This window comes from Solenopsis invicta, chromosome 7 (genome assembly GCF_016802725.1).
Source record: "Solenopsis invicta isolate M01_SB chromosome 7, UNIL_Sinv_3.0, whole genome shotgun sequence".
Classification (NCBI taxonomy): Eukaryota; Metazoa; Arthropoda; class Insecta; order Hymenoptera; family Formicidae; genus Solenopsis; species Solenopsis invicta.
Genome location: NC_052670.1, coordinates 10,467,655 through 10,487,453, shown reverse-complemented (window position 1 = coordinate 10,487,453; position 19,799 = coordinate 10,467,655). Strand labels below are relative to the sequence as shown.

The 19,799-nt window shown below is 37.7% G+C and overlaps 1 protein-coding gene across 1 annotated transcript in view; it reads right to left on the bottom strand.

Moving 5' to 3' along the window:
* Positions 1-16,066, bottom strand: part of LOC105205013 (homeobox protein aristaless) — a 149,682-nt gene extending 133,616 nt beyond the window's left edge. The window contains exon 1 of the mRNA XM_011174304.3: positions 15,916-16,066. Within this exon, the coding sequence (XP_011172606.1) occupies positions 15,916-16,066 (151 nt within the window). The remainder of the gene's footprint in view (positions 1-15,915) is intronic.
* Positions 16,067-19,799: the final 3,733 nt, after the last annotated feature.

The following is a 19,799-nucleotide window of genomic DNA, read 5'->3' as shown; positions in this document are numbered from 1 at the left end:
CAACTATATTCGATACATCCTTTAAGTCTGATATTGTTTCTTTACGACAGTTTACGAGATTGTAATGTAATATATATGTATGTTTTGATTCAATCATTTATCCCCAAGATTGAAGAAGTTTTTTCGTTTTTGATGTGACGTATGTCTAAAACGAAATAATTTATCGTGATTACTCGAGAAACATTTATTATTTATTAATTTTGATGGATAGCTTCCTATTATTTTTTAATAATAATCACGCCAAGAATTTTTTTTTAATCTGTGGATACTGCGATCCAGCGCGATCGTTCTTGGCGAATTATGATCGTGCTTGGCGAACTCGTGCGGTCGTAAATATCTTCTCCTTTCGAATGAGTAAAACAAAGCCGGCGGGACATGAAAACAAATACCCGTCGAACAGGCGAAACGATCGCGAGGAAAAATAAAAAGGGTAGGTTCGGTCGAAGAGAAGAAGCGATCAAGTGCAATTGAAACGATCTGCCGGATCGGTCGATTTACAAGCGACGGAAAAGAAACGGCTGTGTCCGATCCGTCGAAGCGGATCGACCGACGCGATGAGAGAAGAAACGGATGCAAGATCCGCAATAAAACTATCGAAATAAAAGTAGCAAATTTATAAATAGATACATCCGATGTGTGTCTTTTCTTGCCTGTGTCAAGAACAATAAAGGGTGCAGATATATTTTACGTTACATTATTCTTAAATTTAAAATTCAATATTTTCACCCCACGCGGTCGTAAATGGGACAGTGGTAATTTGTACCCTCGGAATAGCAGTTTCACGCCTGGTATTTCGGTTTAGAATCTCTTCGCTTCGCATGCGTATCGTGTCACCCGAACAATGCCGAAATTTGGAAACGACACCGGAATGGATATCTTTACAATCTATCTCGACGATACCGCTGTTACGCCGGTTTCTTCATTATGTTTCCTCGTGTTTTCTCAGGACGGGAGGTAATTTCGGGTGTAATTTCGCCGGTCATTAAGACACGCACCTGCCGATAATCTAAGTAATCCCTCGGTATAGCTAGATCTGATAGTAATATTACTGTTATTCGTAATGATGCGTCGTTGAGGCGCTTTAATGATATTTTAAATGAGGAATCCAGTCATTCTTCTTTGTTTGTTAACGAATCTTGTATAATTGCAGGCTGACAGTAGCCAAATAGTACGTATTATTATCTAGAAGTTTTACTATTTATATTACAGCAATTTTATTATTTTTAATAATAATTAATAATGAATATAATTGCTAATTATTATATACAGCAATTTTATTATTTTTAATAATAATTAATAATAAATATAATTGCTAATTATTATATAATTTTCAAAACAGTAAAATTACTGATATTTTAAAAGTGTATTAAAATAAAAATTTTTTTTTATTTCTATAAAATATATACCAATTGTATGTACGTATGCGTTGCGTGTATACAATGTTAATATTTTTAAATGCATCTAGTGAACATAGCGACTACATTCTTAATAAAAAAGTTGTTCAAATACTTGAAAAAAATTGTTTTAAGTGGAATATAATTGCTTTTAATAAAATAAAAATTTAATAAAAGTTGTTGATAATATTCAAAATAAATATTATAATTATTTTTCAGAAATAAAATTTGAGACAATTAATTCTTTTTCTAATCGTAATCTGTGAACATTTTCGTACAAATAAAATCTGTTTATCGTTAGATTTTACTTTCGTGAACGGCCTTGTAATGAAATTTCATAAACTTTCTGAGACATCCGGCGATTTATCCCACCTGCATAAAATTGGCTGGAATATATTTAACGAGTGCATTTTTTTTTATGATCTGAGAACAACTTTGTTTCTCCTTCTTCAGCCTTCAGTTCTATTCCGTCGATTTGCTCTGCATCAATTAGCGGAATTCTTAATTGGCACTTCGTCCGGATGCGCGTGTCTCTTCGTCCCTCCTTTCTCCCCTATCATAACGTCCCGATTCTGCGGAACAAGTTAACGAGGTGAACATTTTACGTTTGATATTTACTTCGGGCCCGCCTTGGGTCTGGTTTTATTGAGTCATATATCAAGGCATTGGGCCCTGAAAAAGCGAGAGGAGTAGGAAGACTGGCGCGCACGTTTGAATCGACTGACGGAGTTCTCGCCTTCGTAAGCTCGGGAGTTCATCGCGTTTTTCTTCAACCCGAGCTGTCAGCGAGTCCGCTTTAAATTTTCGATTGAGTCGACAATGCTCGCCAGTTCGTTGGTTGGTGTTAATTAGCGCAGAAAGCTTTGCACGCACCACTTTGATTGAGATATGTTATACACGCATCATATAATTTTATTGAATATTCATCAGCAGAATTAATAATAATAAAGAGTATATAAAGATAATTCTTAGAATATTAACGTTTCTCCTCGTGAATTCAATTAAAATAGGAATATTTTCTCTCAAGGTCCAAATAAAATTGGAAATTATGCATTTTCTTGTTTTTTTTAAATTTTTTTTTAATTTTTACACCCACAATATGTCTCCTTATTTACTCGTTATTTATTCTACTAATGTTTATCTAAATAAATTTTTAACAATGTCAAGAACAATGAAGAGTTCTTTAAATTAATTAAATAGCGAAGTTGAAAAAATTTTTAACTTTGCTATTTAATTAATTTAAAAAAATTCGCTTATGCAACACGCATCTCACGTCAAAAATAGCGTGGACGCATGACGGATTTTCATGGTTTTCAACAATTCGACCGCGTTCGAAATTAAAACGTCTCGAGTGCGCGCGGGAGGGCTAGTTTCGAGACGAAAGCGGATGAGGATGAGAATGAACCAAGATGATCGTTGCGCTCGTCCTCTCGGCGCTTCGATGGGGAGCGTGGGTTTCGGTGCGGCGCGGCGCGCGCGGCCATGCATTCCAATAAATAACGAAACAAAGGAGCTGCGATGCCCACCCCGCCCCATCTGGTCCCGGCATCGGGCCCCGGACGCGCCCGCCGCCATATTTACATCCGATAACGAGCCGCCGGCAGATATTTACATTTTTAATAGCATAAACCCACAGAGCCCCGGTCGGCTCGCTCATGGCAACGTTTTCCTCTCCTTTCCGCGCCCCTTTCTACTCCTCTCCTCTCTCTCCTCCTCCTCCTCCTCTCCCTCTCCCCCCCCCCCTCCAGGCCGTTCGCCATCAACAACCCCACCGCCGACGCCATTTATTAGCCTTAATTGATCGAAAGGGGTCTCTCCCACCCTCGCGTACTCTCTTTCGTTTTTCCCTTTTTCATCTTTCTATCCCCCTCGCGCGAGCCGGTTCGCATTTTTGTCTGAAACGAAATTTCATTAGGTTGCGGCGAGGAAAGGAAACGAAGAGGAGCAGGAGGAGGAGGAGGAAGAGGAAGAAGGGGGTGAGATACGACGGGGCGAGGAAATGAGCCGTTCTTTTCACCGCGCAGCATATGACGCTGGCGCCTTCATAACGATTAGGACCGGCGGCGAGTTAACAGGTGATACCTGCGGAGATCACCCGTGACCGATCTATTTTACCCCATCTCGGGATAAACCAAGGGGAACGCGCGTCGGTCGGTGGAAAATATCTGGTTAACAGGGAGGCGAGGGAATTCCTGAGTAATTTTCCTACCTTAATTAACTGCGCGTGTACAAGGTATCTTTCAATAACCACATCAAGACAGAAAGAGAAAGAGAGAGAGAAACATCTATAAGGTAAATTGAAAGAGCTACAATTTTGAAATTTACAGTACTTGTAAATAAAAAAATCTTATTATATTTATTGTAGCGCTGTGCCCATAAATATGGAAGTAGGAAACCATTACAAAAATTGCGAAAATATTGGTATAATGACGAGAAAGAAAACAGTAATAAAGCATTTAACGGTTATAATAACTTAACTGGTTACGATCTTTAACACAAAACTTTATTGTGTCAATATATCCATTTTAAATATGTTATTTCATCGTTACAAATAATTTTATTACATTATTAATTGCCATCATATATTTTTAATAGTCTATTAATTATATTCGCTTCAATGCATTATTAACATTAATTTTATAAGTATTATGATTAATATATGTATATAGACATTTAATAATCCGTAAAGTATCAGTTAGTCAAGAACAATTATTCTTCGGCGTTTAATTTAAATTCTTAAGACGATAAGAGGGATGCGGAATAAATAAATTGTATATTTATCATAAATCAAATATTTAAAGCACCTTTTAATTCTAATTTTTTTTTTCAAAATAACGTAATTTTAATGTACTTAAAATTATTATATTTCAAAATTGTGCAATAAGTTATGTTTTATCTAAAACAAATATTATACATATATGTATAACTAAAATTATAAAAATAATCCGGATTTTAACATTGGGATATATTAATATTCATAATCCAATTATCCAAATAATTTAAACGCTTAAATTTGAATAAGAGGACAATAATTATTTCGAATATTGTTAATATTCTAGTATCCGAATATATTTTTAATTCTAATATTTATATACAGACAATAATTGAAATAATTTGTATAGATTACATAAGATATTACATAAAATATAAAAAAGAAATTATACATTAATCTAAAGACATTTCAAATATACTAAATTAATTAGTAAATAATTAGTGAAAATGTTCTATCACATCATGGTATTGAGAGAATTGAGGTTGAAGCCTACAAAAAAACACGTTTTTTTACTATCAGAAGAAACTATTTTTCTTTTCCAAACAGCAAAAGCCAGGCAGACCTGTGTAATCTGCAGTCGAGCGAGAGTAAAGCAATGATTAAGTTTGATCTCGATTTAACTTACTCTTTATCTTTTTCAAATTCTTAGTACTAGAAAATGATAAAGAGTAACTTAAGCTGAGATTGAAGTTGGTCTACATTGGTGAAAATGGACGTAAGACGTTGTAAGTAAATCGCTTCGTCCATGAAATATCATCGCTTTGATCCGCGGTTCACGTTAGAGCAATTAGATTGGTAATTAGGCGATCGTCGTGCGCCAAGAGCCGGCCCACCGTCGCTTTTAACTCATCCGAGCCGCAGGAAGCATAATTTATCGCGGATCGGATATAAGTTGTTCGAGTTTGAAGTAAGTTAGTGCCGAGGGGGTGGCTGCACCGCACCAGCCATGGACGAGCCGCGCTCGTGGGAGGGGTTAATTGGATGGAGTGTTTGCGCTCGCAATTAGCGATTAGCAATTACTTCCTATGCGAGCGGATAGGCGGGTGGAAGGGGGAAAGGGGGCTTTGAGGCTTCGGCTGTTTCGGACCGGCGGAGCGATTAATGAGCCAATCGGCTAATAACGCGTCACGCAAGAATACGCGGTAACCGTTTTGCGTCGCGTTGCCGTTTGCGCTGTACGATACTATGTTGCCGTTATTACCCCTCTTTCTCTCTCTCTTTCCCGTTTCGCACCGGTTGTTGGCCCTCGCCAACGTCGTCACTCCCACGAGGACCGTGGGCTCGTTAGCGGATTACGACACTCTCCCGCGTGCACATTGTGCAGGGAGCAGTTTAGAGAGCGGAGTTGAAACGGCGAATGCGCGTTATTAATCCACTTTCCGCAGTCAATTGCGCAGCGATTGACAGATGTCTTCCTGGAAATATGCCGGGAGAGCATTCGCGAGACTGTGCAAATTATATGCTAAATTTATGTTAAGTAACAATAGACGAACTTTATGAACAATAACTCACTGGCTGCAACCGGCTGAACGAGCGAAAGCGGATTTCAACTAGCGGATGCTAGTTAGCCATTTTCTCAATTTAAATGTGTCTATATATAAATATGTATTTCACACATCTTTTTCATTATTGCAGATTCTAATTTATGTATTTCTATATTAATTCTTATAAATACATCGTTCGAAATTAAATATTTGTACAGGGAAAGTACGATTTTAAGGAAAATAAATTATATCAATAAAAACTTAATAATTTTATCTATTAAAATTGACTTTATCCACAATCGATATCGTCTGTTCAAAAAAGGGCGAATCAAAAATCTTGTAGGAATTGCAGGAATGACTAAATTACAATAAAATCTATCAAACGTCCTGATTATAATAACCAGTGTTCCATTACAATAACCAGAAATTCTGGTTGGTGGTTTCACCAGAAACACTCGATCATACAAGTTTTGCTAATATAATCAAGGTGATTTTTCTCAGTTTATACCAGAGTTACCCTATATACTCATAAATACATTAGTATTATAAACCTCGTCAAAAAAATGATATGCAACCTGACGCGGCAATTTCGATCGCCGATGGAAGCATTTCTTGCTCCGCGCATCCAATTACGTGCATGTACAATTTATTGCTTTATTACTACGCGAGAGTACTCGATAATTAGTCAACGACTGGGAGTTTCTGCGAAATGCCTTGTCAGATTTACGCCACGGCGATATCGATTCCGAGCTGGTCGGCATGGAATCGCAGGCTGGAAGTTTGCGCGGGACGTCCGCGACTCCCCACGCAGCCTGTACCCCGATAATTGGTCTTACGGAGCCGCCGTTTAATAAATAAGCGAGACAAATGATCGCCACGCGGTCGTACGTTAAAATTCGTAGCGTCGCTCTTCGTTTATCCGCCAGTCCAATAAATTCTCGCGATACTTCGCAAATCATCTCGAGTCTCGCGCGTTCGGCGGAGGGTTGCGCGATGCCCGAGAGAAAGAGAGAGATTCGCGATATCAAAAAGTGCGGCGCCCGCGAGAGGAACAGCCGCGAATTTCTCGGAATACACAGAGCCCCCACACGTATGAAATATGTATATGCACACGTACATAATACGTGTGCGTGTGTGTGAGCGTGGAAGACTCCGGCGCGGGATAAAGCTCCGCTAATTGGTGGCGAGGACGAGCGGTGGTGAACGCCTGCACCTCCACCACCGGCTGGCTCCGCGGCCCGCGTAATTCCGACTAATTTATTTGATTGCGCCAGCATGCCCGGCTCTCCTCGTCGTAATAAGACTCGCCCCTGCTCGCCTCTGCCCTACCTGCCGCCCGGGCCCAACCCCCGCCCGCCGCCGCCGCCAAGAAAGTAAAGAAATGCCCGTCCGCGTTCGATCCTTGATACGGTTTCGAGTTTCAACCTTGAGATCGCATCGCCGTTTGCTTGACTCACGAGCGACTTGGCCGACGCGATTAATTAATGGACTCGAAACGCGTAAGTCTCGATCAAATATTTTTTTTTATTTTAGAAAATTAAATTATTCTTGCACCAAACGAAATAAAAACAGTATGTTAATCTCGGAGTGGTAGTACTCAAAAGATATTAATATTATTTTGCATCTGTATCAGTTTTTTATCACGCTGATTCCTCTTTTACTTTTGCTCTTTCCACAATCATTGCACTGAGAAAAAAAATGTATTTAACAATTAAAATATTTAGTTCGATACACGGAGAAAAATAAAAGTTTCAAGGTAAAAATTGAATGATTTTTATCTTGTAAGATTAGTAAAAAATATTTTGGTTAATTTTGTCGGATTTATAACAAACTTTGCTTGCTTGAAAGTGAAAATACCAAAGATTGCAACGTAAAAAGTACATTACAATTATGGTAAATCCATTCAAATGATTATTACCTTACGGTAAAGTAAATCATACTATTCCCAAGACTGTAAACACGAACAACTTTACACACTTGTATTTCTTACTGCGCAATAAAGTAAATTTTGTTTCAGCGCAGTCTAAAGGCAAAAAGTATTCGTCGATGAAATAAATTCTATTGAGATGTATGGTATGCGCATTTCAATACAATAAAATTTACTTTACGAAATGCAAAAAATACTTTACAGTATGGCTGTACGACGATCGTCCATTTATCAGAAAAGTAAAATAAATTTTACATAAATGGGCCCCTGTCCCTCTAAGGACCTGCCAGTTTCGTAACATTTACTACAATTCTAACGTATATTACTTTACACTTTTTCTTCGTGTATAATCAACTAAACATTGGATTGATTCAACAACTATTTAGTTGTAGAAAAAAAGAGACGGTTTATTCGTGTCAATTACAGTATAATAGTTTACGTCTAAAAATTATTTTAAATCAGAGGGTAGAGTCTTAGAGATTTTTGGGTGCTAAAAATGATGCAAATCACATTTCATCAGCTCGTCAGCTTTTTCCAAAATAAATAATTGAGGATTTAATGTATTAAAAATGACTTTTTTACTATATTTAAGTTTTTTTTTGTAGAAAAAGATACGTTGCCTGGCAATTCTGATTAGATATCACGAATGTATTGTTCATTTTTATAAAATGCAATTCTTTTATTTCAATCCTATTTTTTAGCCATGTTATGAAAGATTGAAACTAGGAATTACTTCTGAAGTAGCGTTGTTCAACTGTCGAATGGCAATGTGGGAAGGAAATGATTTAATCATTATTTGTCCTCCTTTAGATCATACAACTTTTATCTGAAACATATTTTTTTTTTAATGCATTTGTTTTAAAAAATTTAAAGCAACTAAAATAAAACATTTTATATATGAACATACATTAGTGAAATCTATCAGGATAAATTACACTGTGTATGTGTGTATCAATAATTATATACTACGAATATTATAAATATAATATATGATTTCATTATCATAAGCAGAATATTTGTTATTTAAATAAAATTCTATAAATTCTTTATGGTTAAAAAATAAGGTAACGAAATAAAAAAATTCTGTAGGGGATGAACGATACATTCATGATTTCTGATCAGAATTTAAAGACAATATTAATCTTTTTTACAAAAGAAAATTTCAAATACCTCAAAAAAGGTATTGTTTGTATATTAAACCTCAATTATTTCAAAAACTAACGTGTTGATGATAATTGGCTTGCGGCATCGTTTTCAGCATCCACAAATCTGTAAGAAACACCTTGTCTGATACAAAATAATAAAAAAAGGAATTTTTTGTAAACTAGAGTTATTAACATTTTTAAATTACGAATTAACTAAACTAACTCAATATTTAATTGAATGTATCAGACTAAACATTTTAGTTTTTCAATAAATTTTTTCTTAGTATTCGAATGTTGCGTAATTTGGTTTTTATTAATTTTTATTACGCGTATATTCATTAGGCCTATTACATAGTATCACTTTGATATTAATACAATTTTTATCTCAATAATGAGATTATCTGTCTCACAAAATTTGCACTGCGAACACAGTTACTTTTTAAATCAATTTTTTTTCTTTTAATCTTGGAATCATTAAAAAAAAAATCAAAATTCTACTCTTATTTGTAAAACAATTTATAAAATACTAATTGTTTTCTAATTATATTGAAATACATCATTGAGAAATGGCAATTCTATAATTGCGACTTTCTCTTCTTCCTCCCTTCGGCAAAAGGGAAAAGAATCGGCGAAAGCTCAGATTCTCGCGGGTTCTCTCACAGTACCTTAACAGCTCCTTAACGAGGATCAAAGGCACGATATCCTCGTGTCGTCGCGCATACGGACCCACGCGAATGCGCGTGTGTGGGTTTCAGATGTGTGCCGTAGGAACCCTTAATAACAATGTCGCTCGCAGTTAGTACATGGGCGGTAGGTTAGTTAGCTAAGACCGCAGATGTTCGGCGTTTAAACAAGAGGGGCGGGAGAGAGGGCAGAGAAAGAGCAGAGGGGCAAGGGGCGAACGCTAATAAAACACAATTAGCGGTCCGACCAATCAACGAGCAACGCAGCGCCGTGTACGCACGTGTAAAACCAGCGCGGCATTATTTACAGCCCGCCCGGCGCGCATTATTGGCAGGGCTCCTCTTTGTTTTTTGCAATTAGCCGCACGATGTTGCGGAAACCCCCTGGAAGTTGACGTTGAAATTTTTGACAGCCCCTCCGGCTCGTCGTAGAAGAAACGCGAGATTAGAACTTGGGACAGTTTCTTATGAACTTGCCTATAGCTTTCAGAACCGTCCCGGGACATTTGAACTATCAAGAACTCGAAGTAGCTTCAATAATAAGCTTAAGCTAAATATAATTGTTTACGACCAATATAACGCATCCGTATGAGTAAACATTTCATGCGATCTTGTTTTTTGCGTGGCGAAAGAATTAAAATATTATATAAATTCGCCATACGTATAATCTTTTGTAAAAGAAAAGAAAGTTTTAATAACTTGGATAATTACTTAACTATTTACTCAGTAAGAAATAAAGTTGTAAACATATACGTCTGAAGAAACGCGTTGCAATCTTTTTGCAATATGCAATAAAAAGTATTTATAACGTGATTTATTTATTTTAAAAACGCACGAAGAAAATGACGCGATACCTATTACACAAATCATTTTTCTTATATAATGTTTACATTAAATTATTACGTTAATTACAAGAAGTGGTACGATGACTTCACAAGAGATTACAAGCCTCGATTATTAGTCCTGTTAATCGACTTGCAAATTTAATTCGTACGCTATAGATTGCCGCTTGTCGCGCACTTATAAACCATGTCCGATGATTATATCTTTAGCGATGCCGTCAATGGCGCAGCGTTTACTGATATAATAATTCTAGCAGCACGGAATGATATTTTTATTTAGTGTTTCTAGTAGCACGAAATATTTTTACGCTTAATGTACTTAATTACAGGTTATAATTACAATTTATCAAGTATTCTGGTTATCAAGTAAGAAATTTCCACGTTTTATCGCATTTTTATTCAATAGATAACATTTCTTACATGTTTTTCATGCAGTTACACGACAAGAGAACAACATTTTATTTTTTAGTTAGAGAATAATGAATATAATACAACGATGACATGTATGTGTTTCTTTATTCAGGTGAAGAAGGGAGAGTTGTGTATTTAAAAAATACTAAGAAAGAGGTTCTTAAAAAATGTGTTCGAAAGATTAAACGGAGTTTCCGACGATAAAGTTTCGTAATTTTATGCAATTATACCGCAATCACTAATTTGAATGGAGAATTTGTGAGTGCGGGGTTGTTTCCAGAACGATGAAATTTTAAACGCGAGGGTGGGTCGTTCCTATAATGGGATAACGGGAACCGATGGGAGGATATAAAGACGTAGCTTACCCGCGGGGAACATCAACCCTCGCCCGTGAAAGCCAATCGAGCACGAACAACCACCCTAATCGCGGAGCGCCATTGGCTCGGAGTTACCCCAATTCTATTACACCTTCTGTCATGGCCATTTATAGCGTTTAATCGACCAGACCGGATCGTAATATGGCGGCGATAAACCCTCGGTTAGGCCATGCACATGCCATCTCACCCCCGAGATATTTCTATCGTTAAATAGAAAAGTCAGCATTTGAGGTTTCGGGGTAATTGCGAACGCGCGAATACTCCAAGTATTTTATAAGTCACATGTGATATTTTTACTGTTAGACATCTACAAAAAACAAAAAAAAAACAGTTTTGCTGAAATTTATCTAAAATTTATCTAAAAATTTAGCTGCATGCAGATTTGATAATAATTTTGTTATATCAAAATAATTATGTAGAACGTTTAAGCATGCTAGGTTTTGGATGTTTTAGCAACTAGTTTGAGCAAACAAAATTTCAAATCTGTATTCAGCTAAATTTTCAGATACGTTAGCATGAAATTTGTTCTTTTGTGTAAAAGAAGAGGGAACTTAAAAAAAAAAACAATAGAAAAAATTAGTCGACGTTTTGAATTAAATATAAATACGGGATATTATTGCGTTTATTAAATGCAATTAAATTGAAGCAATTTATTATAAAGTTAAACTTCCTGATAGTTAAACTTCCATCAACAATTGTGAAAAGTTTTAATAAACTACTAAACTTCTCATCGTGAAAACGAAAACGTGCGTTATTAATGCGGCGATAAATATATTTCATAGCAAATTTCAGAACTGTTAAAATAATATCATCAGCCAGTTGAATAATTCGAACTTTTAGGTTAAAAGTAATATATATATTCTTTTATCAACTTTAACAGTAATTTCTACGGCAAAGGTAACTTTTGAAACATTTTTACTTGTTGTACCGCGATATTGTTAAGCCAACTACTTGAGCCCGCTTATCTATGCGTCAGCACAGTGGGTAATTATTTATACCTACTTTTAAATATTTACCTACAAAGTACGCAAGAGTACGCTAATAATACCCGTGCGGCATTAATGCGGCGATAATTATACGGTTCTGTCCTCTTTCCGAACGCCGATGACAAAGTAAACTGAAAAAGTATACAATTGTGTGCGAAAATTACTTTAAGTACCAATAACCGTGTGAAACGGTGTTCCTTTTTTTTTTTTTTTACGTACGAATTACAATCTACTGTTTTCACAATTGTTTTTGCAATTGGTTGTAATACGAAAACGTACCTAGGCACTCAACAAGCCTTGGCTAATAATGATAGCAGTTCCTCTTGAGCAATAACGATTATCTTTTAAGGTACAGTTGCCACGTGTCCGTTTTCCGTCGAGCGGAATTCGTTAACTCCTTGATGCATCGCGACTACATTAGATTAGCAATTCTTATTTTGTGCGCGCTTATCTCTGTGCAACATAATTCGTTTTACGTGTCTCGTAAACTTGATCGGGCTCCCGTGGTCGGTCAATGTACACGGATATGTTGAAGATTAAAGAGTTGCCGTGTGGGTGTAAGGTAAGCAAGACCGAATGCAAGACGGAACGTATTTCAGTGATAGCTAAAGAATGTTGCAATTACGTAAACCTACGACATATGCGTATTACGTGTAATAATTAATAACGAACACGAGTACAAATCAGTACATATTTTTATTCGTTATTAGCCGAACGAAGTATTCGCGCTACACGTCTAAATTTTTCGGTCACGTCGAACGATGATCGTAGCCCAATTCCTCTCAGGCAATTCGCGCGTCTGCATTCCGATCCGTTGCGCGCGCACGTAATTTGTTAATCAACGCGCTATCTTGTTAATTACTCGATAACAAGCTGATAGTTTATAGAGTCGCGGGGAGAATGAGATTCCGTTATCGCGCGAGCTCGTTTCGCTTTATCGGCCGGCGACTAAATGGTAATTCGCTATTTATTCGTCGCAAGAAAGTCGAGTAATGCGCATTATCGTAGCCGGGCAGGTATTTTGCATATCGGCCAACTAGAAAACTCGACCGCGGCGTGGTGCAGCGTGCGGCAGCGTTTTGCCCGTTATTCCGCGCTCATGTCGCTTGTCGCTTCTCCCGCGACCGCGTTCTTACAGCCGTGCGGATGCTGCGATAGTATCAAATGTCGCATTTATTTGTAGAGATGCCCATATCTTCATATCGCAGAAAAGACCGTAATCGTTTACTCGCAAGCGTATCAATTGTGTAATGATCGATGAACAAATATCTTGAATTACTTCAAGAATCACTACATCACTGACTGAGGTATTTTTTTTCCAATTATTTATATTTGTGATTGACATATCGATCTAAGGACTCTTACTATCATGAGTTATATTTCCTAAAATTGCAATTGCATTTAGATACAAGGGTAAAGCCACCTATTATGAGATACCTTTTTTTAAAGGCTTGTAATTGATTTAATTTATACTATTAACTCCTATTTCTTTTTATATCCAAATTGTAGTAAATATATTTAAGTTTCATCGTCAAAAGTTAGTAGTCGATAATAGTTATTCCTTGTTGTATATGAAATTTTTTTTATCAAAATTGCCGATTTTGCTAATTCAAAAAAGGGTTCCTAATACGAAACACAAAGGTTTAATAATGAATTTTCTATTAAATAGATTTCACCCCAAGAGTAACAAGTTTGTGATAATATTAATTACATGCGTTTATTAATGTAGCAGGCGACTTTACCTTATATAAAAATGTTTATTTTACATTTATCATTTATGATATTTTACTATATTAATATTTGAAATGACATAATTTATAGTAAAATTTTTCATATTTGGTAGAACTATAAACAACATTATGATTGCATTTAACATTTTAGTAATGATATCTGCGAAAAAAAAAAGCTTTAACCATAATGATTTTACCATATGCAATTGTAGTCACAAATACTGAATACTTTTGTCTCGCTAAGGAATTAAATATTTAATTACTAAATATTTAAATATTTTTACATGTCTTTAATCGTAGATTAAATTTTTTAACGCAATTACTATAGTGCTGGCTATTACATTTAACAATAAATGTCTCAATTCTAATTTTATTTAACATGAAAAAATTATCAATCGCGGAAGAAGAGCGACTAAAATGACGCCAAGCGAGCTATGAGAATACTAATTATATCGTTGTTAAAAATTTTCTACGATTTAGAAATAACTTCTGGAAGGGTAGGGCTTACGGGAGTGATGTAATAATTCGCTCCAGGTCTCTAATTGGGCATCGTTTCAATCACGTATTTATCTACACGTATCGATACGTGTCGGCAATAACGACAGCGATACAGTTTTTGCTAGATCCATGGGCGGACTAATTTCAAGTTAATCGCCGTCTTATCGCGATCTACCGACTTTAAATGCGCCTTAATTAACTCCGCCGCTCTTATAAGGGCGGCCGGTTTTTGCTGAATCTCGGACACAAAAGGCACTCGTGGGGAAAAAGTAAACTCCGGGACCGCGATTTCTCAAGCCCCCGGAATGTCGTGCGGCTTTGATCGAGGAGGTAACTGATCGTCCTCCGAAAACCCGGTGTCACGATCGATCTTTCTTTCCGCGGAATTTAATGAAAACATTCGCACGTTTCCTCGAACTAATTTCCAGGGTGTTATTATACGCGAGAATTTTTATAATTCGTCTCGGGAATTATGTTTTACGAGTCACGAGCGGGTCGATAAGAACTTTTGATCCATAAATATCACGCAACTTGCATTTTTGCCTATCTAATATTGCACCTTGTCTATTAAAAATATGTCGCGTTTAGACGTCTATCGGAATTAATAATTTTCTGATATGGTCGTAAAAAGTAGACCGTTTCTTTTTCTTTTTTTTTTCTTTTAGAATCGCACGAAACGTGTTGCGAATTCTTTTCCGATCGCACGCGTCACACTCGATTTGTGCGTAAACACACACAAGACTATCACTCAAATTATTCTCATATATCGCTATAATTAAGGATTCCGTAGCACTATGCAATCAACAAGCAGAATAGATTTTTTTATACGGCGACAAATTACATAGACCTACTAATAATTACACTTCCAACTTAATCAACTCAATAATTAACTTGTCTACCAGATGGCCTTAGAATATGACATACCTGTCACCCATCATAAACATAGTCATTTATTTTTATTTGAAACAACAAAGTTCTTGTTTTATCTATCGCAAGTTTACCAATAGCTTTATGTACATGCGATTATTTCCTTTATAACGTTTTTAAACTTTGTTGTCACTCATGATATTTTTGTGTCTTTTAAATGTATTTTATTGACAATGGATTTGTGTATTAGCACTTTGAGATAATATTACGATCAATTTATGATAATTTTTTTCTTGCTCCTCGAAATAACTCGTTACAAATCGGCAGCAGAATTTAATGTAATGTAACGGGAGCAAATTTCGAGCAGATACATTAAAAAACATTTAATGTACGTTTAATGTAAATTTAATGTTGTCACAAGTGCACTTTTCCATGCGCATGCTTTCGAGTTATAGATTTGAGTTACACATTAAATTTAATGTGTAACTTAAAAATACATTGAAATTTTATTTTATTTAACATTAAAAAAAAGTGTAAAAGAAAAGTTACAAAAGAAGTAAAAGAAATATAAAAAGTTGTAATAAATTTAAATAATTCAAAGATTTAGTCAATACAATGTCATCGAGACTTGCTTTAAATATTACAGATCCTAAGGATTCGTAAAAATGTATTTTAACAATCTGCGTGAGTTTTTACAGTAGAAAAGTGTATTGTCATGAATACATGTAAGTGCAAGGGAGTAATCTCGACAGTTTTCGCGAATTCGATCATCGACGTTACGATCGTCTAAAGACTCACTTGGCGAGAGCTCGTCATCCTGCACGGGGAGCTCCGTCTCCTCGACGTCGACGAGACTGCGGATGCTGAAGACGCTCTTCGCTACTCTGGTCTTCTGCAGATCACCGACCACGCCGTCCGTGGCTCGTCTGGGCGTCGTGCTGAGATCCATCGTTGACGGTCGCACTATTTTCGCGAACGGGAGCGAGCGGGATAAGGAATCGGCATCTCACGTCCTCTCACCGTACACACCGAGATCGTGCCGTCTCCGTCGTCGGCGTTGTCGTCCGCATCTTCGGCCTCGTGACCTCATTAACGAATAACAAACGTATGCCGTCCGCGAGAAAAAAGCCGGTTCTCTCGCACCTATCAGTCTCCTCAACTTCGCCGATACTCAACGCACGATACTCGATGCAGTAGTTGACGCTCGAGAGAGATCTAACGCGCTGCTTCAATCGGACGGACTCGATAACAAAATTTTCAATACGTCGTCCTTCACTTATATACTTTTATTTTCTTTCAAAACGTTGCATTGTCCATTCTCGTTTTTCTCCAGTGTCAACGAGAATCTAACGACGACTGGTTATCAGCTTCCTGTCAATGCAGACGACAACAATTCTGCTTCAACTCGTCGCGTGAACTCGGCTTCGCGGAGCTCGATTTTTAAAAAGAGCTGCTCGTTCACCTACCACTTGTCTTTTCATTTGGATCATCAACACACGTCACAGATATGTCGCACTTAAGCTAGATAGCAGATCGTCGTCAATTTGCCACGATATCTCCGGATATTCGACGATAACTCGGTTATTAGCTGAACAGTTTTTTTTTTCCCCCGAGTAGCAGATACAATGATCACGTATCACACGCTTATCGCTTGCATTTTTTTTCCTTCCTCGTGGTCCCGGATTATCTTCGAGCGTCGGATGATCTTCGCGCCGACGTCCCCCGCGATTCGCGCTACCACGCGGCGAATCGCCTCCCCGCGATCCGGGATATGATCTCACCCTCGCCAGCCGACCGTCCCACCGTTGGATCGAATCGGCGATCGCTTCGCACTTCCGCTTCCGGGCGAGAATGGCCGTTCTCCCCGTTCGAGAATACCTCCGGATGGATCATTGAGTTACGTGTTATCGAGTCCGCTCGGCCGGAAGAGCGTTATCGCGTTAATCGTTATCAGGTGCGCGGTGCCGATCATGCACTGCCATCGCGTCGCGCAAAAGCTGCTCCTGCCGGGCCTGCAAGCACGCTCACGCGCGCACACACGTACACACTCACACACGCGCGCACCCGAGAGGATCGATGAACTCTTTCACGGTTCACGTCGTCCAACTACTTTTGGCTGTCGTTGTTGTGTTTACGAATCGCGCCGCCTGATTCGATCTTCCGTCTGTTTTCGCGAGACCACAACCTGGTTTTTTTTTTTTTTTTTTAAAGTCCAATCAGGGTGGAGGGGACTCCTCAACCTTCGCCGTAAATCGATCAAAGCAGTCTCTCACGCGATCACTTCCGATTTTCGAGTGACGAAACGATCAGCTGACGCTCGGACACGTGACGTAAAAGACAGAAGACAATAGCGCGGCGTTGAAAGTCTTGTGGTCTCAGATTGACGGTTTCGTCAATCTAAAATTTTTTTTTATGAAATCACACGTCGAAAATCATGTGTGAATGCGATTGTACGAGTTTATTTGAACTTTACAAACGGCTCTATCTTTTATTGCACAGATTGCTAATGCTGCAAACTCGATTTGCTGCGATCATAGTCAGTCTTTAGTTAATGGCTAATATCTTTACTTGTTTATCGAACTTGTCGAAATAGAATGAAAATTACTTTTTCTAATAAATCGAGGAAACGGCTTTTCAGCTGTAAGCTCCAGTATGCACGGAAGGAATAATATCACATTCTTTCAAATATACTCGATACCGTCTTTTCCGAGATATTGTAGAATCCATAACTGTCACATTCACATAAAACACATGGATACTTGCTCGAACCTTGCGATTACTTGCGCCACGACATGTTCATCGACACGTTTGTTTAACTTTTCAAAGTAGCGTCAAAGTAAAAGACCCCGTGACACCTGTCTTATCACCAAACAGTTTTCTAGTTACAGCCGGTACGCGGCTTGTGGGTATCGCACGTGCACGCGTGTGTCGTACCCAATTAGAGCACGCTGTCTCCGATTCATCGATTATTCGCGGTGCGATTTGCATCGCGCGCACTTTTTTCCAATTTTCTGGGTGCCGATCGGCGTGGAAAGCCCTCGGGCACGGGCACGTTCCGCGTAACGAACAGCGCGACCGTTTCACGGTCTCACTCGCGGCCGGGCAGCCGGCTCGAAAGCGGACCTGACAGTTCCGTCATGACGGAACGAGACCGTTCCGAGAGAGGCGAGAACGAAGCCGTAGGCGCGCGGTACACGCGCGTATCGCGAACTCCTGGCCGGCAATGTGCGCCGCCGCGTTCCCTCCACCTCGAGGAGGTCGATCGCTCGTGCTGCCCAAGGTGATACCAGGTGGTAGAGGGGAAGGTGTGGAGAACCTGCGGACCGCCCTCGTGGTATAAAATGGAGTTGGACACGGGTCGAGAGCCCGCCCATCGGGATACGCCCACAGCCGCGACGAGAAAGGTTGACGGACCGAATCTTCTCTTCCTGGAGGCTGTTCCCTCCAACGAGAGGAGATAACGGTCGACGCTTCGTGTGCGCTCGTGTACGTCTCGACGCGCGTCTCGGTTTCGATGATCTTGTCGCAAAAAGAATGATTATCGATCTCATCGAGCTGAGAGTTTGCAGGCCTTAAATTTAAATGTGGATGTAAGCGCGGTTTGATAACGTTGTGATAGTGATCTACGGAATCGCAGATTGACATCGAATCTTTTTTAAGAAATTTTTTTGATGTGAGTAATGCGTGTGCGAAGATTACATTATCCAAATTTATTTTATATCTATAGATGTGCAAGAATTTAAGAAAGCTTGATCGTTGTGAAATTATATTGAAATGTTGAGCGTAATATTGAGATGGAATATGAATCGAAAATTTGGAGAAAGTGGATTTTTAGTTTGTTGCTGCGAATTTAAATGTTAAAGCTGGTTGGTTTGATCTATTTCTACTGGTATAGACTAACTGTAATCTTGCTTTTCTTTTTCTAACTCTGAGATTGAAGAAAATTAAAAAAAATAAAATTGAAATTAAAGCTAATGTATATTAGTAAAAACGCACATGAATAATAATATAATCATATCTTTGATAACAAAATACAAATTTTTTTTTGTTGAAGATTAGTCTTTTGAATTTTCAAGATAAATTGTATGAAAAAAAAATTATATATATCGAATTAAAAATTGAAATAATTAAATATTAACTCACTTAAGTTATTTTTTTAACTCTAATATCTTTGTTACATATTATGGTAATATTTTAATGTCTAAATAGTTTTCATACGAGAACTTTTACACTTATACTCGATTCTGACACTTGTTACATTGAGCGTTTTATTATTTATTAATACATAGTATCACCTAACCTTTCTCTTTAAAGCTTTAATGTAATTCACAGAATTTTATGCTTGACAGAAATATATATTGTAAAAGAACAAGATTTGAGGATCAGCTTTTAGGAAATGGAAAGGATAATGTGGTAGACGATATTTGTATAAATGAACAAGCTCGATAAGTAATTCTCTTCGGTTTATTTCATATGTATAGTATTCATTGACTTTTAATACAATACGTAGTGCGTTTAATAATTCGCCATAATAGCCAGCCATTAGAAGCACCTCGAACGGCGAGAAGTTGCGAAGTAACAAATTTTTGATTATGACATCGTTCTTATACAGGAGAAGAAATATCTCCGATACGTGGTATGAGAGTTCAATCCTTATTATTTACAAAAGGTCATTGCAATTA